The sequence below is a fragment of the Wickerhamomyces anomalus genome (genome assembly GCF_001661255.1).
Source record: "Wickerhamomyces anomalus NRRL Y-366-8 unplaced genomic scaffold WICANscaffold_4, whole genome shotgun sequence".
NCBI lineage: Eukaryota > Fungi > Ascomycota > Saccharomycetes > Phaffomycetales > Wickerhamomycetaceae > Hansenula > Hansenula anomala.
Genome location: NW_017567113.1, coordinates 1,265,237 through 1,285,206, shown reverse-complemented (window position 1 = coordinate 1,285,206; position 19,970 = coordinate 1,265,237). Strand labels below are relative to the sequence as shown.

Here is a 19,970-nt window from a genome sequence, read left to right as displayed (position 1 = left end):
TGATAAAAAATTGAATCCAACAAAAAATTTTGGTGCAAAAAGACAAAAGCATTAAAACTACACTTTCAATTCAGTTCAAGATCCACCCACCCCCATCTTTAATATTCCAATGTCTTCTGATCAGTATGAAGAGCCTAACTTCATCACAAAGCTAGGCTACGACCTCATGCTATGGCTGCTTTCCTCGGTCTTCAACTGTTTCTTCAGAGAGATTCGCCCAAGAGGTGCCTTCCGTATCCCTAAATCAGGTCCTTGTATCTTTGTTGCAGCTCCTCATGCTAATCAATTCGTGGATCCTGTTATATTGATGGGTCAAGTGAAGAATGAAACAAACAAGAGAGTCAGTTTCCTCATTGCTGAGAAATCTATGAAGGTTGTTGGTGTTGGCCATATAGCTAGGTTTGCAATGCCAATTGGTGTCAAGAGACCTCAAGATAATTTGAAGACTGCTACTGGTGAAATATCAATTGATCCTAGTAATCCTTTGAAAGTTATAGGTCATGGTACTGCTTTCACAAAAGAGGCTACCGTTAAAGGTTTAATTGGATTACCAAACTCCAAAGGAAATGCAGAAATTGCAGAAATTTTAGATGATTCTACTTTATTGATCAAAAAGGAATTCAAAAAAGTTGCAATGGATATCTTGAAATCACCAACTAAATACAAACTGGCTGATAAAGTTGATCAAAGACAAGTTTATGAAAAAGTTTTCGCTCATCTATCTCATGGTCATTCAATTGGTATTTTCCCTGAAGGTGGTTCCCATGATCGTACTGATCTTTTACCTTTAAAAGCTGGTGTTGCAATCATGGCCTTGGGTGCAATGCAACATAACCCTCAAACAGATGTTAAAATTATTCCATGTGGTATGAATTATTTCCATCCTCATAAATTTAGATCAAGAGCCGTTGTGGAATTTGGACACCCAATCACCATTCCTAAAGATCTTGTTGATCGTTATAATGATCCAGAAACTAGTAAAGCTGCTGTCCAGGAACTATTGGACACAATCACAAATGGGTTGAAAGCTGTCACTGTTACTTGTCCAGATTATGAAACTTTGATGGTTGTTCAAGCTGCTAGAAGATTATACACAAATGAGAAAACTTTACCAATCCCATTGATTGTGGAAATGAATAGAAGATTAGTTATCGGTTATAATCATTATAAAGAAAATCCTGAAATCATTGAGCTTCGTGAGAAAATTATGCATTATAATGAGAATTTGAAAAGATTACATTTACCAGATCATGAAGTTAACAAAGCTGCTCAATTCAATTTCCTCAAAAACTTGTCAATTTTGATTTATAGATCTTTAAAGCTTGTTTTATTGTTGACTTTAGCATTACCTGGTATTGTTTTGTTCACTCCTGTTTTCATCGTGGGTAAAATGTATTCAAACAAGAAGAAAAGAGAAGCATTGGCTAACTCACTTGTCAAGATCAAAGCCAATGATGTTGTTGCAACTTGGAAAATCCTAATTGGTATTGGATTTGCTCCGTTATTATACATTTTCTATTCATGTGTTGGACTATACTATTTTAGAGACTTTAAAACAATCAACAAATTCTTTTTATTTTGGTTGATTTACATCTCAGGTGCCACTGTTACATACAGTGCTTTAATCTTTGGTGATACAGGTATGGACATTTTAAAATCAATTAGACCAATTTATTTATCATTAGTTACGCCACAAGTTTTATCAGAGTTGAAAATTGAAAGAAAAGAATTGGCTGAAAAAATTGTGGAAATTGTTAATAAATTTGGTCCTGAATTATTCCCAGATTTTGATCATTTAAGCAAGATTCAATTTGATGAAACTTTTGAAGATAAGAAAACTGAAGAATTAAGAAAGAGAAGAAGATTGAAAAGAAAACAAGAAAGAGCAAAAGCAAAAGAATCTCTTCCTTCAAGTGATTCAGATGCTGAATCTTTATCAAATGCCCCAATTTTCGCAAATAGTTCAGATGCTGAAAGTGAATATTCTGTAACTTCAACTAGTGAAACTGAAGGTGAACAAACAATAAATTCAACTGGTATTAGCTCTAAAATTAGAGATACACTAAGAGAAAGAAGAATCCATGACGAAAATGTCAATGATGTCGATGACGATTAAGCTTGCATAAACTGTTATTTTTTTTTATACGAACTTGTATTTTATACGTCGTTAATAAGTAATATTATATTGGAAAAAGACTCTATAGTAGTTTGTATCTAGCAAAAACTTGAATGAAAACCCACACTTGGTGGTGAATGAACGAATTGAAAAAAATAACCATGGCAATGGTATCATGAACAACTTCTAAAATGAACTCCAACTCCAATCTGCAGGTATACTACCAACATTCAAGTTTTGTTGTTCTAAACTAGCCTTCTTCTTCAAATCATTAACAGCAACACCATTAGTTGCATTATTGTTATTATTATTATTATTACTCTTGACAACATCATTAATAACATCAGTTCCGAACTTCTTTTTTAAATAAACTTCATAATCTTTAAAACAGGAATCACAAACTTTACACAAGACCCCATTTGGAGAATCAACACAAAAATTTGCATCTGGACCTAAATTTAAATAATTTGAAACATGTTCATTACAAAAAATATCACCACAACGACGACAATGATGTCTTCTTTCGAAAAAAGTGAAATTTTTCGAACAGTATGCACAACTTGATCTACTTAAATCTTTTTTCCAATGAGCTCTTGTTGGTTGTCTTATTGTGGAATTTGTTGTTGTTTGATTTGAAGAACCATCTAAGTTAAATTTCCAATTTTGATGCTTTATTGAATTTGCTGCATTGTTTAATAAATTCTTATTTGTTGCCTTGAATTTGTTTGAGTTTTTCTGTTCATTGATGAATCGAAGGTCTTCTGGTTTTAAATTTGTATTTGATTGTCGAAGCACTGCTGGTATGTACATTGGTCTTTTAGGATCATTAATGGTTCGAAGAGATGATGTGTCATCAAATTTGGATGATGTTGAGGTTGTTTTGGACATGGGTTGAGCCGATGGGAATGAACTTGTACGATGTTGTTGCGGATGTGGGAAAGGTGGAGTTGATGCTGTTGATGAAGATATTGGGTTATACTTTGGTGCTTCCTCTCGAAGTTGAGATGCTGATGATTGATTGATTTGAGGTTTTCTCGTTAATGAACTTGGTGCTCCGTTAAATGAATTTGATATCGCAGCTCCGGACAAAGATTTGGGTATTGAAGATGTCACTGTCGTAGCTGGTTTTTTGAAATCCACTTCTGCCGGTTGAAATTTTGAAAATGATGATAATCGTCTAAGTGCATCTTCTGTCAACTTTTTTTGTTCTTCATTAACTTCCAATTCACCATCACTCTCCACATCCGCATCTTTATTAAAAGGTAATCGTTGGCCTATTTCAAACGAAGCACGTCTCTTGGATGAACCCGCAGTGGCAGGTGCCTGGATGTATGAAGAAGCGTTAAGATGTTTGGATTGTTGATGTGGTTGATGTGGAACAAATGCTTTATTTTGCTTTTGGCTCTGTTGCTGACTGTTATTCTGTTGATGTTGCTGGACAAAGTTTCGTAGAGAAACACTCGAAAGCACCGACTGTATCGATTGTGTCCTTGACTTTGGAATGGATCTCTTCTCGAATGTTATTTCACTGGGTAAGTCATGTTCTTCAATCACTTCGTTATTCTGTAATTTTGCCTCATAGTTATTGTTGTGGTGGATATTACTATTGGTCTCTGTGAAAGTAGCACCACCGTTTGTAGCATCACCATTCTCAACATGGCTACTGTTCACATTCTCGCCCATTGTCCTTGGTGTGCTTAGTCTCGTGGAATGGTCTCGTGCACAGAATACTCCACTGTCTGGGGTAGGCCTATTATCCAAAGCCCACTATCAGTCATCGCTTTCAACGTTTTTTTCATGGATTTTTTGGTTTCCGCAAGAACTAAAACTGGTGCACGTGATGTCACGTGAAGATAACAGGATATAGAGACAGTTGGTTTTAATAGACGGGGAGATTTAAGCACTACAAGAGATCTTAAAGGATCCTGTAGGTAATGGACTCCTGGTGAGATGATATTCAACTCTTGTATATTGTTCTCGCATTGACATCACTCAAGATGGATACAATTTCTGTCATGAACAGAAATTATGAGATCCAGTTTGAACAGAATTAGTTTTGCAATGGTGTATATAATCAACCAAGATGATATCCTAAGTTCGACTTGATTCCTTGTAGTTTATCACCGTCAACTCTAATAATTACAAAATGTTGGACTTGATTGAAGCCTTTCCTAATGAAATTTTACACAAAATCCTTTCACTCATGAACCCAGATATTGATGACATTCACACAATGTTCGCCATTTCAAAATGGAGACACTTTTTGACCAAATCAATCAAGGTTGTCACCAATGAAACATTTGATATTGTTATTAACAAATACCCATCTTTCCCTCTTTCCATCTTTATCGATATCCATGACTTTGATCCTTTTGGAACAGATGCATTCCATATAATCTATTATGTGAAGTCTGTATTGGATTCTGAGTGCCGTGATTTGATTGAGCAAAACAACAGCATTGAATATTCAATCAGCACTGGTGATCAATGTTATTACGATACACTCCCAGAATTTGCAAGTCCATTGGACCCATTTGTTAGACGTGTACCTTCACCTAGAAGAAGATTGAAAACAGATTGTTTGAAATCACTTATTGTAAGAGATATCAAGTACTTGGACTTATATTTGAGACATGATCCTGTATCTCAATATCAGTTTTTAGATTTTGTGAGTTTCCCAGTTAAGCTTCCATCATTGGAAAGAGTACTTGTGGGAGAATTATGGGAATTGTATGGATGCCAAAGTCTTCATAGAATCACTGCACCAAAACTTGAATGTTTGATATTTGACGCTGGAATATTAGACATGGAAGCTGATGAATCAAAAGAAATCTTTGAATCTTTATATATTCAAAAATATGCTTCAAAAGAATTTGAAATCAATGTCATTGGTGGTGAGCTTGAAGATGTTGATTTGGGGATTGCCGAAACAGTTAGGTTCTCTGTCAACAATGATTTCACCTATCTTGATGATGTCTCACAGACTTCATTGAAATTGAAAAACATTTATGCACCTCATGTCACAAATTTGGAGTTGTCCAATTATCATTTGATTGAATTTGAAAATGTTGATCTGCCCAACCTTCAAGAAATTATCATTCGTGATCCACGTCCATCAGAGATTCTCAGAACTGAAAACTCGAAACAATTTGAATTTCATGGTGATGAAACTTACACCAAGTTGAGATTAAAAAATTTTAATGCTCCATTGTTGGAGACCTTGCTTTTCAATAGAGTTGAAATTATTAATGATAATGATGTTGATTTCCCAAAATTAACTCCATATAGATTGGAAATGGGTGCAACTTTTTATAAAAATGTGAGACAAGTGTCACAACTTATTGATTTTGATTTGTTGGAAACTCTTGAAGTTCCATTCAGGGTTGATTTGATCAAAGAATATAACATCAAGTCTTTGAGATTTCCAACTTTAGCCAATCTTGGATTGTTGAAACCATATAGAGGACACTCAGCACCGTTATATGGATATTCTGATCTTCTTTCTTTGAAAGTTTTCAAAGCCCCAGTTTTGGAAGAGTTGAATGTTTGTTCTGGTCAATTGACTTATGCTCATTTTTATGAATTTATTTCAAGATATCCAAATTTGAAAGTTTTAGAAATAACAGAAATGGACTTCCCACTTAACCGTTCTATGAGTGATTTTCTTCAAGATGTGGAAACTTTAAGGATCAAATATGATTCACCACCTGTGAAGAAGTTAAAGCTGAATGGCTGTGTGTTTCCTGAGTTGCAAAAACTTGTAATTCTGAAAAGATGTGGACTTGATGTAACTGGTCAAATGAAATTTGAAGCACCAAAGCTAAAACATTTGCAAATTGACCGTATGCTTTTCGAAGAGTTGGACATTTCAAAATATAAACAACTGGAATATGCAGATGTTCGAGTCAATGGACGTTTAATCATGAATGGACTTGATAATTTGGAAACATTGGTTATAAAGACGGAGGGACCATTAGCCTTTGAATGTGACAAGCCTCCTCCAAAATTGAAACGATTCCTTTACCAAGGCACATTACCAACAAGACCCGAATTTGTGGAAGAATTGGAGGAGCAGGCTTTGTCAAACAAGGTGGATCTTCTCGAGTAAATAGTGAATGTATTATATTCATTTAATTAAGTTGTACTTGACTTTATATTCCGACCTATTTTAAACCCCGGAACTCATCCTTTTTCCAAAATGAAAAGTTGACCACGTCGATGTAATTAAAAAGAATCAGAAGCGTGTCAGAGAAACAGAGACAGTTCAAGGATCAGACTCAATTGGACATGCCATCGATAGAGCTCACGGAGTCGACGCTCCAGAATGTCAAGCTGGTCCTCAAGGCCATCATCCTCCTCTCAATTGCCGGTGCTGCGGTCTCTTCACGTTTATTCTCCGTTATAAGATATGAGAGTATCATTCATGAATTCGATCCATGGTTTAACTTCAGAGCTACAAAATATCTAGTTTCACACACATTCTACGAGTTCTTGAATTGGTTCGATGACAGAACTTGGTACCCATTGGGAAGAGTCACTGGTGGTACACTATACCCAGGTTTAATGGTTACAAGTGGTACAATTTGGCATGCATTAAGAAAAATTGGTTTACCAGTGGATATTAGAAACATTTGTGTCATGTTGGCTCCTGCCTTTTCAGGTCTAACAGCTTATGCCACTTATTTATTCACCAAGGAAATCAAAGATTCATCTGCAGGTTTATTAGCTGCTGCTTTCATTGGTATTGCCCCAGGTTATATTTCAAGATCAGTTGCAGGTTCTTATGATAATGAAGCCATTGCAATTACTTTATTAATGGCAACTTTCTTCTTATGGATCAAAGGTTCAAAAGAAGGTTCAGTTTTCTGGTCTGCTTGGGCTGCTGTGTTTTATTTCTACATGGTTTCAGCATGGGGTGGTTATGTCTTTATCACCAATTTGATCCCATTACACGTTTTCGTCTTGATCTTGATGGGTCGTTATAACCATAAGCTATACACTTCATATTCAACTTGGTATGCAATTGGTACTTTAGCATCAATGCAAATCCCATTTGTTGGGTTTTTACCAATCCGTTCAAATGATCATATGGCAGCATTTGGTGTTTTCGGTTTGATTCAAATTGTTGCCTTTGGTGATTATGTTCGTTCAAAAGTTCCATCAAAACAATTTAAATCCGTCTTGATTGTCTCAATTGCTTTAATAATTATCTTGGGTATTGCAGGTTTAGTTGGTTTAACCGTAGCTGGATTGATTGCTCCATGGACTGGTCGTTTCTATTCTTTATGGGATACAAACTATGCTAAAATTCATATTCCAATCATTGCCTCAGTCTCAGAACATCAACCTACTGCTTGGCCAGCATTTTTCTTTGATACCCAATTTTTGATTTGGTTATTCCCAGCTGGTGTTTACTTATTATTCCAAGAATTGAAAGATGAACATGTCTTTGTTATCATTTACAGTGTCTTGTGTTCTTACTTTGCAGGCGTTATGGTTCGTTTAATGTTGACATTGACCCCAATCATTTGTGTTAGTGCTGCTATTGCAATTTCAAAATTATTTGATGTTTATTTAGATTTCTCTGAATTTTTGAAATCAAATGAAAAGAGAAAATCATCAGATGAAACCACCAAAAAGGGTCTCAGTATCTTTGGATTGGCTTCAAGATTAACTGTTATCTTAACTTTTGTTTCATATTTGTACTTGTTTGTTTATCACTGTACATGGGTCACTTCAAATGCTTATTCATCACCATCAGTTGTCTTGTCATCAAGAGGCCCAGATGGTTCATCTACATTGATTGATGATTATCGTGAAGCTTATTACTGGTTACGTATGAACACTCCAGAAGATGCCAAAGTTATGGCATGGTGGGATTATGGTTATCAAATCGGTGGTATGGCTGATCGTACTACATTAGTTGATAACAATACATGGAATAACACACATATTGCCACTGTTGGTAAAGCTATGTGTTCACCAGAAGATGTTTCATACAAGATTTTAAAACAACATGATGTTGATTATATATTGGTCATTTTCGGTGGTATGCTAGGTTATTCAGGTGATGATATGAACAAATTCTTATGGATGGTTCGTATTGCTGAAGGTATATGGCCAGATGAAGTTAAAGAGAGAAACTTCTTCACTGAAAGGGGTGAATACAGAGTTGATGATGAAGCCACTGACACAATGAAGAATTCATTGATGTACAAATTATCATATTACAGATTCTTGGATGTTTTCGGTGGAAGACAAGCTCTTGATAGAGTTCGTAACCAAAAAATTACCACTTCTCCTGAATTAAACATTGCTGAAGAAGCATTCACCTCAGAAAACTGGTTAGTTCGTATTTATAAAGTTAAAGATCTTGACAATGTTGGTCGTGACTTGAAAGATGCCACCCAATTTGAAAAACAAGCTGCTGCTGGTGTTAAGAAGAGAACTCAAAAACGTCCTGAATTAGAACTACGTGAATAATCCACCCGCTAATTCAAAAGACTAACAATAAAAAATACATCACAAATGATTCATATAGAATTAACAAAATAAAAATCTTTCGTATTCGTTTAAAAATGTTTTGTATGAGCTTTCGCGAATTTTGACCATGATGAAATCGAGAAATCGAAGACATAATCGAAAACGTCAACAACAACAACTAATTTTCATTAAGTAAAAGTAGAAGAAAACCCATCAAAAATATGAGTCAAGAGGATTTAAGCTCTTCTGTGAAGGAATTGAGTATACAGGAATCACCAGCTGTGGAAACAGTCGAAGAAAATTACAAAGTGGAAGATGTAATGGACACAAATCAAGAAGAACTCCAGACAGATGAGAATACAGCCCCAGAAGTTGAAGTTGAAGTAGTGGAAGAAGATGAAAATAAAGAAAATGGTGAAGGCGAAGAAGAAGACGATGATGATGATGATTTTGGTGCCTTTTCAGATGCTTCATTCGACGAATTTGAGTCCCGACCTGAACCACAAGAAGTACCGTCAACAACAACTGAAACTAATTCAACAACCTACACACAATTACCTCAATCGTTATTCAATTCACCATCAGACCTTCAAGAAACACTCAACAACTTATTATCGCAATCATTTCCAGTCACGCTACCGCCATCATCGGTACCGCAAAACACAGATGTGTTGAATGAACGTTCAAAATTATTACTTGAGAGGTTAACTGCTCTACCATACTTGAAACCACACAATTGGAAGAAGAGTTCACTAAGGAGACAGTTATTGATAACATTAGGTATACCTGATACTGAAAGTGTCGTGACTAGAAGGAAGAACTTGGATGACGGGATGCAATACAAGATTGTATCATTTGAAAATTTAGGAATGAGTGAGCAAGATGCTGAAAAGTTTAAAGTAAAAAATGATGAGATTATAGAGAATTTAGAACGATCTATGAAAGATGATCATGTATTACAGAGCTTGAATGATGATGATTTAGATGGTGTTATTAAAGATTATGAATCCAAGATTGAAGAAATTTCGAAGCTGTTGGCTGTTTGGGAATATGAAGAAAAGAAACTAGAAAATGACAATAGTACATTTGAAGGGGTTGTTGAGAATTTAGTTGGTCATACTCAAAGATTGAGAAGAGAAGAGACTTTGAAAAGCTTAAAGAAAGAAGCTCAAAAGTCAAAAGGTATAGGATCAATGTTTAAAAAAAAATCCAAGAAATAGACTACGATATTAATAAAAAATCAAACATCACAGCATTAAAGAAACAAAAAATTGTAGTAATATACAAAAAAAAACATATACATAAGAATATTAGAAAGTAGGAAACACACATCGTTAAAACCCATAAACATTCCCGTTATTGTCAGGAGTTCTATCACTCCCAGTAGCACTATTAGTTGTATTATTAGCAGTGCTATTTGTAGCAGGGTTGAAAAAATCATTAATAGATGCCAAATTATGCAAACTTATTGAATTATTAAAATTTTGGAAATCAAATTCTGGTAAACTAACATTGAACCCAGATGGATCAAACCCATTAGCATTAAATTCATTAAAACCTTCCATTGGTGAATTGTTATTCTTGTTATGATGACCTTGAGTAGTATGGCTATTATTTGAAGATGATGAAGTCGTTGAAGGTGGGACATGTTCTGTTCTTCTTGAGTCAGAAGTGTTTGGGTTGGTTGAATCATTAGTTGATGGGAAAAGCTCTGCAGGATCAAAATTATTCCATGTCGATGAAGGTAATGTGTTTGTAAATAAATATAAATCTGGGAATTCCAAATTGTTTCGTTCTGGAAGTTCAAAATCATCTTGTTGTTGAGGTGTTAAAGGTTTTGGTTGAGGTGGTTGGACATTGTTATGCAATCCTACTCTTTGATGTGGATATTTAGCAAAGCTTTGTGAATAATCTTGAGTAGCTTGATTTTCTTGAGGTGGGATCGGTTGTGTTTGCGGTGGTGGTGGTGGTGGTGGGGGTTGTTGTTGTTGTTGATTTGGGATACCTGAATTATGATCATTATTAAAAGGCTCGACAGGAAATGAATTTGGATTTGTTTGTAAAGTCGCACTTGAATTTCTGTGCTCATCTATACTTCTTTTAGCCAAATAATTTAACAATTTTTGTCTAGCTTTATTATCACTTGCCAATTTCTGCATATTATGAGCAATCACTGCAGCGATCAAATAATTCTTACCAAATTCATTCAAAGCTTTAAATAAAACTTCATAACCTAATCTTGCAGTTTTAGAAATTGAACTATTTGAAGAATCCATATGACAAATAAAAGTCATTGAAGCAGTAAACAAACTTGTAACGACAAGAGCGTTACAATATTTCATTTGGTCATACTTCATCATCTTTGCAGCTATATCGGCGATAATTCTTGAAGCTTGGAAAACAATACCTTCAGAAGGATAAGTTTTACCATGCAATGTAGCAGTTCTAACCATATTTGAACGATGAACAAGACAAACAGCACTATAATAGTATAAATTCAAACAATTAACAGATAATGGGAATTTTTTATTTGGGACATATTGTAAATTATGAGGCAAGTTATTTCTCCAAGAACTCATCAACATATCACAATGAGTGATGACCCAATTCTCACGATGTTTAAACCTTTCAGCCTTTGCACTATATTGTTCTTGCATTACAATTGAAATAATTTCTGATAATTTGATCAATTGAATAAAAGATTCAGCATCTTCATAAGAAACATCATCAGGAAAATCTTCCAATCTTAGCATTTCCACATCACAATCTTCCAAATGAATAATTTTCGGACGACCAAAAGAAACAGATGCACTTATATCTTTGATGTATAGGTTCCACCAAGCTAATTTCCATTTCTTCATTTCCTCAGGAGTCAAGATCGTATCATTCAAAGTTCTATGAAATCCATAACCTTGAGCCACTGTAACTGCAACACGACTCCAGTAATAAGAATTGCCCAAAATATCATCTAAACCTTCCCAAAATCTTGTAAATAAAGTTAGGGATTGTACTAAAGTCAAAGGATCTCTTTCATAATTAGCATCATAGAGCGCCTTAGCACGTTGGAAAAAAGTACAACTTGCTAAATAATTTGAGCCATCTGAATCATACAAGCTTGGGTTTTCTGACACTCTTGAAGCAGCTAATAAAACCGATTGTAATAACAAAATTGAAATTGAACCTTCTTTATAAGCTTTGATGAATTTTTCCTTATCAACTAATGGTTCCACTGGATAAATTCTTTCGAAATAAGTGTTTACTAAATCATCACATAGTTGTTTTTCAGGTAGTAAGAAAGCACCACGGACTCTAAGAATTTCCATTTGAACAGTGTCTAGTCCAATTCTTGTCTTTTCCATAATTCTGTTTAAAGTTGGTGGTACGAACTCATCTTTAATTAAATGAGAGCTTGAAACATTTGCACGATCAGTTAAAAGGTTTGCCGTTGATGAAGTACCTATGAATGAAATTGAAGACATTTTTTGAGAAAATTTGGATTGATCAATTTTGGCACTTTGAGCGGAAACGGCAGCCACTGGTTCATTTTTCTTTTTAGAATGCGATATTGTTGGTGGATCTTGTTTCAAAACGGGTTTTTCTAGGCCGTTTGATGATGTTGTTGTAGTATGGTTTGAATTTTCAGTTGTTGAAATGTCATTATTTTCAACCTTCTTCTTTTTAGCATTTTTCCTTATCTTTGGTTCTGGGAATTTACATTCACAGCCAAAAGTCAGACAGTTTGTGCATGGAATATGGATCATAGCATCACAACGGACTTTCCGACTATGACAAACTTCACAAGCTCTTGATGATCTTGATCTTTTGAACTTGACAGAATATTTCTTTGTATCTTTTGGTTTGTCATCAGCACTAGGGTCTTCCTGAGTATTCGGGACCACAAAGTGGTTCTCCTCTTGTTTCATCATTGCTTCAGTATACAATTTGTCTTAACTTCTGACTTTGATGGTTTCGTTGTTGATTTTATACCAAACGACCTGAAATAACGGTTTCTCGGGTATGGGTTCGATCAACACTCTTGTTAAACCCTGCCATAAACAATGGACAAACAATGTAAACTTGGTATTTGTGGACGTGAAAGAGCAGCAGCGACAACAGCAGTGTATCTTGGTTGGATACGATCAGAATAAAGCAGCAGCAGTAATAGTAAGAACAAGAAATAGCACTCGTCTGAACGCTTTTGTCTCCAAAACAATAAAATGGTTCAGTTTTTTTGCCTTTGCTCGTTTCGGCTCATGTCAAAAAACGACACCCGAACACCACCAGCACCGGCTTTAACTGGAGAAAATCCATCAGGTCAAATTTTCTAAATTACAATTCAAACGAAATAAAGCCCAAAATCCTGTTAATTGTATCCAGGCTTCAGAGTGATTATTATTGTCATGCCCCAATCTTTCACCTGGAAGGAGATTTCTGCTTGTGGGATATCCCTCATCGGAATCCTATACACTTTAAATCAAATCTATAAGACCTCCAGTCCAAAACTATCCAAATTATCACCCCCAGAAATTGGTGTCGAAGGTCTAATAGGTAATACACCTATGATCTTGATCAAATCGTTATCAAAACACACCGGTAATAACATATATGCCAAACTAGAGTACATGAACCCTGGTGGTTCTGCAAAAGATCGTGTTGCATTAGCCATAATTCAATCAAATCAAGATAATTTAAAGAAAGGTGATAGAATATTTGAAGGAACTTCAGGCAGTACGGGGATTTCAATTGGTACCGTTGGTAATTCATTAGGTTATAAATCAGAAATCCATTTACCGGATGATACTTCACCTGATAAATTGGTTTTATTTGAAACTTTAGGTGTTGATATCAAGAAAGTTAAACCTGCATCCATTGTGGATCCAAGTCAATATGTCAATAGTGCTAAAAATGCTAATGAAGTTTTCAACAATAGTGGTGATGAGAACAATGGTGTGTTTGCTGATCAGTTTGAAAATGATGCTAATTGGAGAATTCATTATAAAACAACGGGGCCAGAGATTTATAAACAATTACAAGGTAAAATTGATGTTTTCATAGCTGGTTGTGGTACAGGTGGGACCATTGCTGGTGTTTCAAGATATCTAAAAGAGAAGCTATCAAATGTGGTTACTATTCTAGCTGATCCTCAAGGTAGTGGGTTCTTCAATAGAATTAATTATGGAGTAATGTATACAAATGAAGAGAAAGAAGGTACACGAAGAAGACATCAAGTGGATACTATAGTGGAAGGTATTGGTCTTAATAGAATCACACATAATTTTAGCATGGGAGAAGAATATATAGATTATTCATTAAAGATCAAAGATGAAGAAGCTATCAAGATGGCTAAATATTTAAGTGTTAATGATGGGTTATTTATTGGATCATCAACTGCTATAAATGCAGTTGCTGCTGTACAGGCATGTCAACAAAATGGATGGAAAAACAAGAATATAGTGATTATAGCGTGTGATTCTGGTACTAGACATCTGAATAAGTTTTGGAAAGAAGCAGTCAAAGTGCCAAATGATGTTAAACTAGAGGATATAGTATAATTAAGTATAGAAATTACAATAAGATGGTCATAATTTACAGGGAAAAGTCTGGAAATGATTACATAATATTGAGTTTGTGTTACGTAATCGAAAAAGCAACTGCGAATTATTTTTTTGATCCCTTCGAAGATCAGTTTCAAAATGAAAAACAGAACTAAAAATTTAGAGCCAGAGTGTTGCTAAATTTAGGGATAGATATTGTTATTGATTTATGTGTAGAAAGCCTTTGTAAAGACTAGTTAGATCAAGTGTACGTGGTGATTCTTTTACTCAAATGAACTTCCCAGCCCAAAGCACCGCATGTGCTCAGGCCCAGAAGCTCTTCCAACAGCCTGGCCTCACTGTGGAATGTTCCTTTTGGATTCGCGACTTGAAAAAAAATTACTCGAAAGGGAAGGAATCTGAATCATCAACCCACTATCCAAGGACAGAACAGCATATAGAATCAATACTAGCCCATAACTAACCACGTAGAATTGCTAGATCTGTTCTGGATCTTATTTCTTTGGAAAATTCCTTCTACAAATCGACTTTTTTCATTGTGTTTCAGAAAAAAAAAATCCCAATTCGGAATATTGCCAAAACGGGAGTGTTTTATATGTTTTTTTGGTCCTGTTTTTTCTTTCTACACATTTTTTCTGAATCCTCAAACCATCAACATCTTCAACAACAACAATCCTCACTTCATCAAAAGCTTTCCTCCAACCATCCCCCACCACAGCGCTTAGTGGCTATCCTCGTTATCAAATCCAGAGGCTTCCAGCTATCTACCAAGCCCTAATACTTCACATCACCACCTTAACATTCACTAGGAAAAAGCACATTCTCACTCGCTAGAATTTTATAAACAAAACAAAAAACAACATCAATTGTCAATTGTCTTCACCTGTTGTTTCCCACATTGCTGACTTCAAAGATACTCAGCACGAACCACCTTCCCTCTTCAACTCTGAACTAACTCAAGTCTCTCTTTTATCTAACTGGAAGAGTTGTGTGTGTGTGTGTGTGGCTACTATTTCGTGTTTCAATATTATCAATTAACAACACTTCAAAACAACAAAGACAACTCAGATAGAAGGAATCAACAAGAATACATTTCTAGTGCTAGGGCATTAAAATCATGAATATCCTCACTCTAGCTTTGCTTTTACAAGTCTCATTGGCGTCGCCTTTGAATTTGGATTGGTTTAAAAAATTAGGTGCTCCAGGAGGTAATGATACTCTACCAAGTTCAGACCCATATGGTGCAACATCAAGTCCATTATACCCAAGCTCTTCATCATCATCATCATCTGTTGCAGTTGTTGCTCCAAGCTCTGTGAACTTTTTTGGTGAATCTGACACAACAACAAGTTCATCATCAAGTCAACCAACAACTAGTTTTATTCAACCTTCAACTTCACCTTGGACTCCTGAACCTAGCTCAACAACACAAGCTACATCTTCTGCTGCTCAACTATTTGATACTGAACAAGACACCACTAGTTCAACTCCATCTCCGACTCCAACTGAAGAAACAAGTTCTACTCCAACTGAAGCCACTGAAACAAAGAATGCTAAAGCTTCAACCACATCATCATCAGCAGCACCAGCATCTAGTGAAGAAACAACAAAGGCTTCAACATCAGCTACTGATTCTCCAAAACCTTCAACAGTTGAAGAATCTACCAGTGAAACTGCACCAGCCTCATCAAGTATAATTCCTGTTGAATCTTCAAGTCCAACTGCTTCAACCTCTGGAACCGAAACTTCAAGTCCAAATGTTTTAGCTGGTGCTTCATCATTAGCTGCTATCTTGTCTCCAAGCTCTGCTACAACAACACCTTCAGCTTCAGAAAATGATTCTGCTACTCAGGCAAAAACTTCAAGTCCATTAGCTTCAAGTACTACAAACGCTGAAGAAACAGCAAGTCCATTGAAATCTAGTTCCGCTACTGCTGAAAAAGTTTCAGTTACTGGCTCTGCTGCTACAAAGGAAACTTCAAGTCCAGTCGCTAGTGAAAATACTGCTCCAGCCTCTTCTTCTTTGCTTAAAGAAAGTGCACCAGCTGCTTCAACTACAAACGATGAAACTTCAACTCCAACAAAAGCTGAATCAACAACAGCTTCTGGTTCTTTGAGTGTTACAAACTTCCTTTCAGGTACTTCTACAGATTCCACCACTGGTTCAGAATCATTAATTCCAAGACCTGAGTATGCAACAGCTTCTTCAGATGCTACTCCAAGTACTACAAATGCTGGTAATCCAAGTGTTTCAGCTTTGAGTTCCACACGTGAAACTGAATCGCCATTGGCGTCAAATACTGAATCAACTACTGGCTCACCATTGGCTTCAAACACTGAATCAACTACTGGTTCACCATTGGCTTCAACTGGTTCTACAACAGACTCACCATTGCCTTCAAATGCTAAGTCAACTGCTAGTGCATCAACTGGAAGTGCTACTGATTTGGATGCACCTTCCCCTTCAAGCTCATCTCCTTTAACTGAATCAACCACTGATGATGTTGCTTCATCAACACCACCTGCTTCAACCACTGCTTCAGAACAAGATTTTTCAGTGCCAACAGCTTCAACTACATCAACTGGTACAGAAACTCCAAGTCCAGTAGCTTCTGTTTCATCTTCAGCTGCAGCAATTGTTTCAACTCCATTAGAGTCTACTCCTTCAACTACTTCAGAGTCAACTCCAACATCTGAACCATTAGTTTCCTCAGAAACTACTCCAGTTGTTGTCCCTTCAACAGCCAGTGCTATTAGTGATTCTATTACTACAACTTCAACACCAAGCTCAACTACTCCTGCTGAATTGCCAACAGATACTTCTGAAAGCTCAACATTTATTGGTCCTTTACCAAGTGCTTCAACTTCTGCTGAAAGTGTGTTCCAAAGTTCAACTACTCCATTGCCAAGTGCTTCCACTCAAAGTACATCCACTTCTTCTGAACCAGAAGTTAGTGCTGTTATTCCTTCAAGCTCTTTAACCCCATCATTGCCATCAGAAGTTCCAATTGAATCAACTGAAAGTGCTTCAATCACATCTGCAAGTTCAGAAGTACCAACAGTTGCCACTCCATCTTCTGCTCCTTCATCTTCTATTACACCAGTTGTTGAGCCTTCATCTGATATCTTGACTCCATCTTCAAGCTCAGTTGAGCAACCAGCTTCATCAAGTATTGCTCCTGTGTTATCAAGTGTTGAACAAAGTACTTCTCAAGAAAGTGCTATTCCATCATCTGTGATTCCTGTTGCTTCAACAAGCTCCAGCCCTTCAGTTGAACAAGCATCAGCACCATCATCAACAACAACTGCTGCTGCTTCATCCACTTCATCAATTCAACCAGTTGTCCCAACATCAAGCTCCTTAGGTATTTCTTCAGAGATTCAACCAAGTTCTTTAGCTCCAGTTGCTTCATCATCTGCATCACAAGCTGTTGCTTCACAAGAACCAAGTAGTGGCTCAGCTTCATCAGTTGTTCAAGGACCAGCTTCTCAAGGAACTTCATCACAAAGTGTTTTATCAGCACCACCTGCTGCTTCATCCATTTTCACTGGTGCTTCATTACAATCAGCTTCTTCAATTCCAGGTGCTCCAGCTCCTGCTAGTGCAAGTTCTGCAACAACTGCTGCTCCAGCTCAAAGTGAGACCACTTCTTCAGTTAATTGGTTACCAACTACTTTGGTTACAGCTGCTTCCACAAAGAGTGGTGATAAAACAGCATCCTCAACCCAACCAGCTGCTACTTCTTCATTACCAAAAGCTATTGCACCAGATTCAATTCAAGATGCTCCATCAAATTATGAATTAATTACAGTTGGTTTCAAAGAAGCTTGGAATTATCCATTTGTTGTTAAAAATTCATTAGCAAGTGCACAAATTTTTGAATATTTACCAAAAGTTTTGAATCATCCATTTGATTATAATAGTTCAAATACTAGTGTTTTACAATTAGTTCCAATGGTTTCTACAGAAGTTCAATATATCATTACTGTTGCTGAAGTTTATTTCCCAAGTTCAGATATCGCTGCTTTACAAAAACATATTTTGAATGCTTCATCTCCGTTGTATAAGAATGATGATGCTACAGCTGCTGCCTTGAGTACTTTAATTGATCCATCTATTCCATTGACTGGATTATTGGGTAGATTAGAACAAGGTTCATCAAACTCGGGATCAAATTCAAATGGTGGTAATGGTAATTCTCATCAAAACACTGGTGCTATGGAGTATTCTTCAAGTGTTAATACACAAACTCCTCAAGGTAAAGGTCGTCTTGCTGCTGTAACTATTGGTTCAGTTGTTGGTGGTACTGTTTACATTTCATTATTAATTGTTGGTGTTCGTTTCTTTATCAATAGAAAACGTGTTGCTTTAGCATCTCGCTCAGGTTCAATTTTACCAATGTCTAATCCAAATGATTCTACCGAATCTTTTAATAGTGTTCAATATGGTGCTGGTGTTCGTTTACCATCTTCATCAACCCCATCACATTTTAGTCATGCCTCACAACAATATTCACATCAACCTGAAATGCAACAAGTTGATAATTATGTTCCAAGAATTTCAGCTCCTGTTGCTACACAAAATTCATTAGGTTGGAGTTGAAAAGAGATAGCTAATTATTTTTTTTTGTCTCAACTTTTAATAATGATTTTTTAATTTCAATTGGTCATGTTTTTTTATTTGATTTGCATGATTTTTGTCAATACTATAAATTATTATTTTGCTTATACCCCCCAAATCAAATCTTTATTTTCATTTTTTGTGTTTTTTTATTATTATATTTACCTTTCGGACTGTTTTTTTATGTTTTTAAAATGTGTGTACATGGTTTTTATGTTCCAGTTATTGGGATTTAAATGTTATTTTTTACAAAGTTTAACAAGAATATAATGTAGTGTATCTATTGTAAAAACTTTATAATCAATTTCTCTATAGTTGAACCATGTTTGGACAAGAGTCCATCATGAGTTGCTTTTATATCTATTATTTCATTATTTGGGAAGAATTTCTTTATAGCTTCAACACCTTGATCATCAACAAACCCACTTTTCAACCCTCTTATAAACAATGATTTAGTCTCAGTAGGATGTTCATAATGAGGGAAATCTCCAAGATCTTTTAAAACATTATCATCAAACTGTTCAATTGGGATCTTGAACCTAATTTTTTTTTCAACTTTATCAAACTTCATATTCTCAGTCAAATACATTGCAAACGCTGAATTAATTCCAACATCATCCATTAATTTCTCAACAGACGTAGCCTTCCAAGTACTTGCAACATCATCCTTATATTTCCTTATAACAAACTCACCAACTTCTCGTAACCCACTCAAATATCGTTCAAATTCAGGACCAATCTCTTTTTGAATAGGTGCATTATCTATACATATCAACTTCTCCACCAGATTTGGGTTTTGTAAAGCTAATGACATCCCAACTTTTGCCCCCATCGAGTACCCCACGATGTTGACCTTGTGTAAACTATGCTCATTACAGAAGGATTGGATATCTGACGTCAAAGTTGTATAATCCATGGGGAATACATGTGGAGCATCACCATGATTTCTAAAATCCATTGAATAAGTTGAATGGTGTAATGTCTTGTGGATGTGACGAGTCAGTCTGATGTAGTTCTTGTGTGAGCCTAGGAATCCATGGAGGAATAGTGTTATTGGGGCATTGGGGATTTTGGAGAGACGAGCTTTAAAGGGCAGCTTTATGGACATTTTTTTGATGGAGCTGGAATTGGATTGGTTTTGATGTTTTCCAAATTTGTTTTTTCTTGAAAAAAAAGAGCATTAAGATACGTTTTT

At 35.8% G+C, this 19,970-nt stretch overlaps 8 protein-coding genes across 8 annotated transcripts; 5 read left to right on the top strand and 3 right to left on the bottom strand.

The window, feature by feature from the left end:
- Nucleotides 1–109: 109 nt before the first annotated feature.
- Nucleotides 110–2,116, top strand: SCT1 (bifunctional glycerol-3-phosphate/glycerone-phosphate O-acyltransferase SCT1; the record flags this gene model as incomplete). The annotated part of the gene is made up of 1 exon (XM_019181958.1): nt 110–2,116. One exon carries the CDS (start codon nt 110–112, stop codon nt 2,114–2,116), a length of 2,007 nt encoding a protein of 668 aa, XP_019038327.1.
- A 186-nt stretch (nt 2,117–2,302) lies between these two features.
- PIB2 (Pib2p) lies at nt 2,303–3,799 on the bottom strand (the record flags this gene model as incomplete). Its single annotated transcript, XM_019183580.1, has 1 exon — nt 2,303–3,799. The coding sequence occupies one exon, from the start codon at nt 3,797–3,799 to the stop codon at nt 2,303–2,305; it is 1,497 nt and encodes a 498-aa protein (XP_019038326.1).
- Nucleotides 3,800–4,262: 463 nt separating this feature from the next.
- On the top strand, nt 4,263–6,224 carry WICANDRAFT_105939 (uncharacterized protein; the record flags this gene model as incomplete). The annotated part of the gene is made up of 1 exon (XM_019180458.1): nt 4,263–6,224. The coding sequence occupies one exon, from the start codon at nt 4,263–4,265 to the stop codon at nt 6,222–6,224; it is 1,962 nt and encodes a 653-aa protein (XP_019038325.1).
- A 157-nt stretch (nt 6,225–6,381) lies between these two features.
- On the top strand, nt 6,382–8,642 carry STT3 (dolichyl-diphosphooligosaccharide--protein glycosyltransferase subunit STT3). The gene has a single exon (XM_019180311.1). The coding sequence runs from the start codon at nt 6,404–6,406 to the stop codon at nt 8,597–8,599; it is 2,196 nt and encodes a 731-aa protein (XP_019038324.1). The 5' UTR covers nt 6,382–6,403; the 3' UTR covers nt 8,600–8,642.
- Nucleotides 8,643–8,820: 178 nt separating this feature from the next.
- On the top strand, nt 8,821–9,819 carry LAA2 (Laa2p; the record flags this gene model as incomplete). Its single annotated transcript, XM_019184927.1, has 1 exon — nt 8,821–9,819. The coding sequence occupies one exon, from the start codon at nt 8,821–8,823 to the stop codon at nt 9,817–9,819; it is 999 nt and encodes a 332-aa protein (XP_019038323.1).
- An 894-nt stretch (nt 9,820–10,713) lies between these two features.
- On the bottom strand, nt 10,714–12,522 carry WICANDRAFT_33288 (Zn(II)2Cys6 transcription factor; the record flags this gene model as incomplete). The annotated part of the gene is made up of 1 exon (XM_019182054.1): nt 10,714–12,522. A coding segment is annotated over one exon (1,809 nt), but the record flags the coding sequence as incomplete, so codon positions are not given.
- A 246-nt stretch (nt 12,523–12,768) lies between these two features.
- Nucleotides 12,769–14,458, top strand: MCY1 (putative cysteine synthase). The gene has a single exon (XM_019180457.1). It carries the CDS (start codon nt 13,000–13,002, stop codon nt 14,149–14,151), a length of 1,152 nt encoding a protein of 383 aa, XP_019038321.1. The 5' UTR covers nt 12,769–12,999; the 3' UTR covers nt 14,152–14,458.
- Nucleotides 14,459–19,055: 4,597 nt separating this feature from the next.
- Nucleotides 19,056–19,883, bottom strand: WICANDRAFT_32991 (uncharacterized protein; the record flags this gene model as incomplete). Its single annotated transcript, XM_019182022.1, has 1 exon — nt 19,056–19,883. The coding sequence occupies one exon, from the start codon at nt 19,881–19,883 to the stop codon at nt 19,056–19,058; it is 828 nt and encodes a 275-aa protein (XP_019038320.1).
- Between the last annotated feature and the right edge of the window lie 87 nt (nt 19,884–19,970).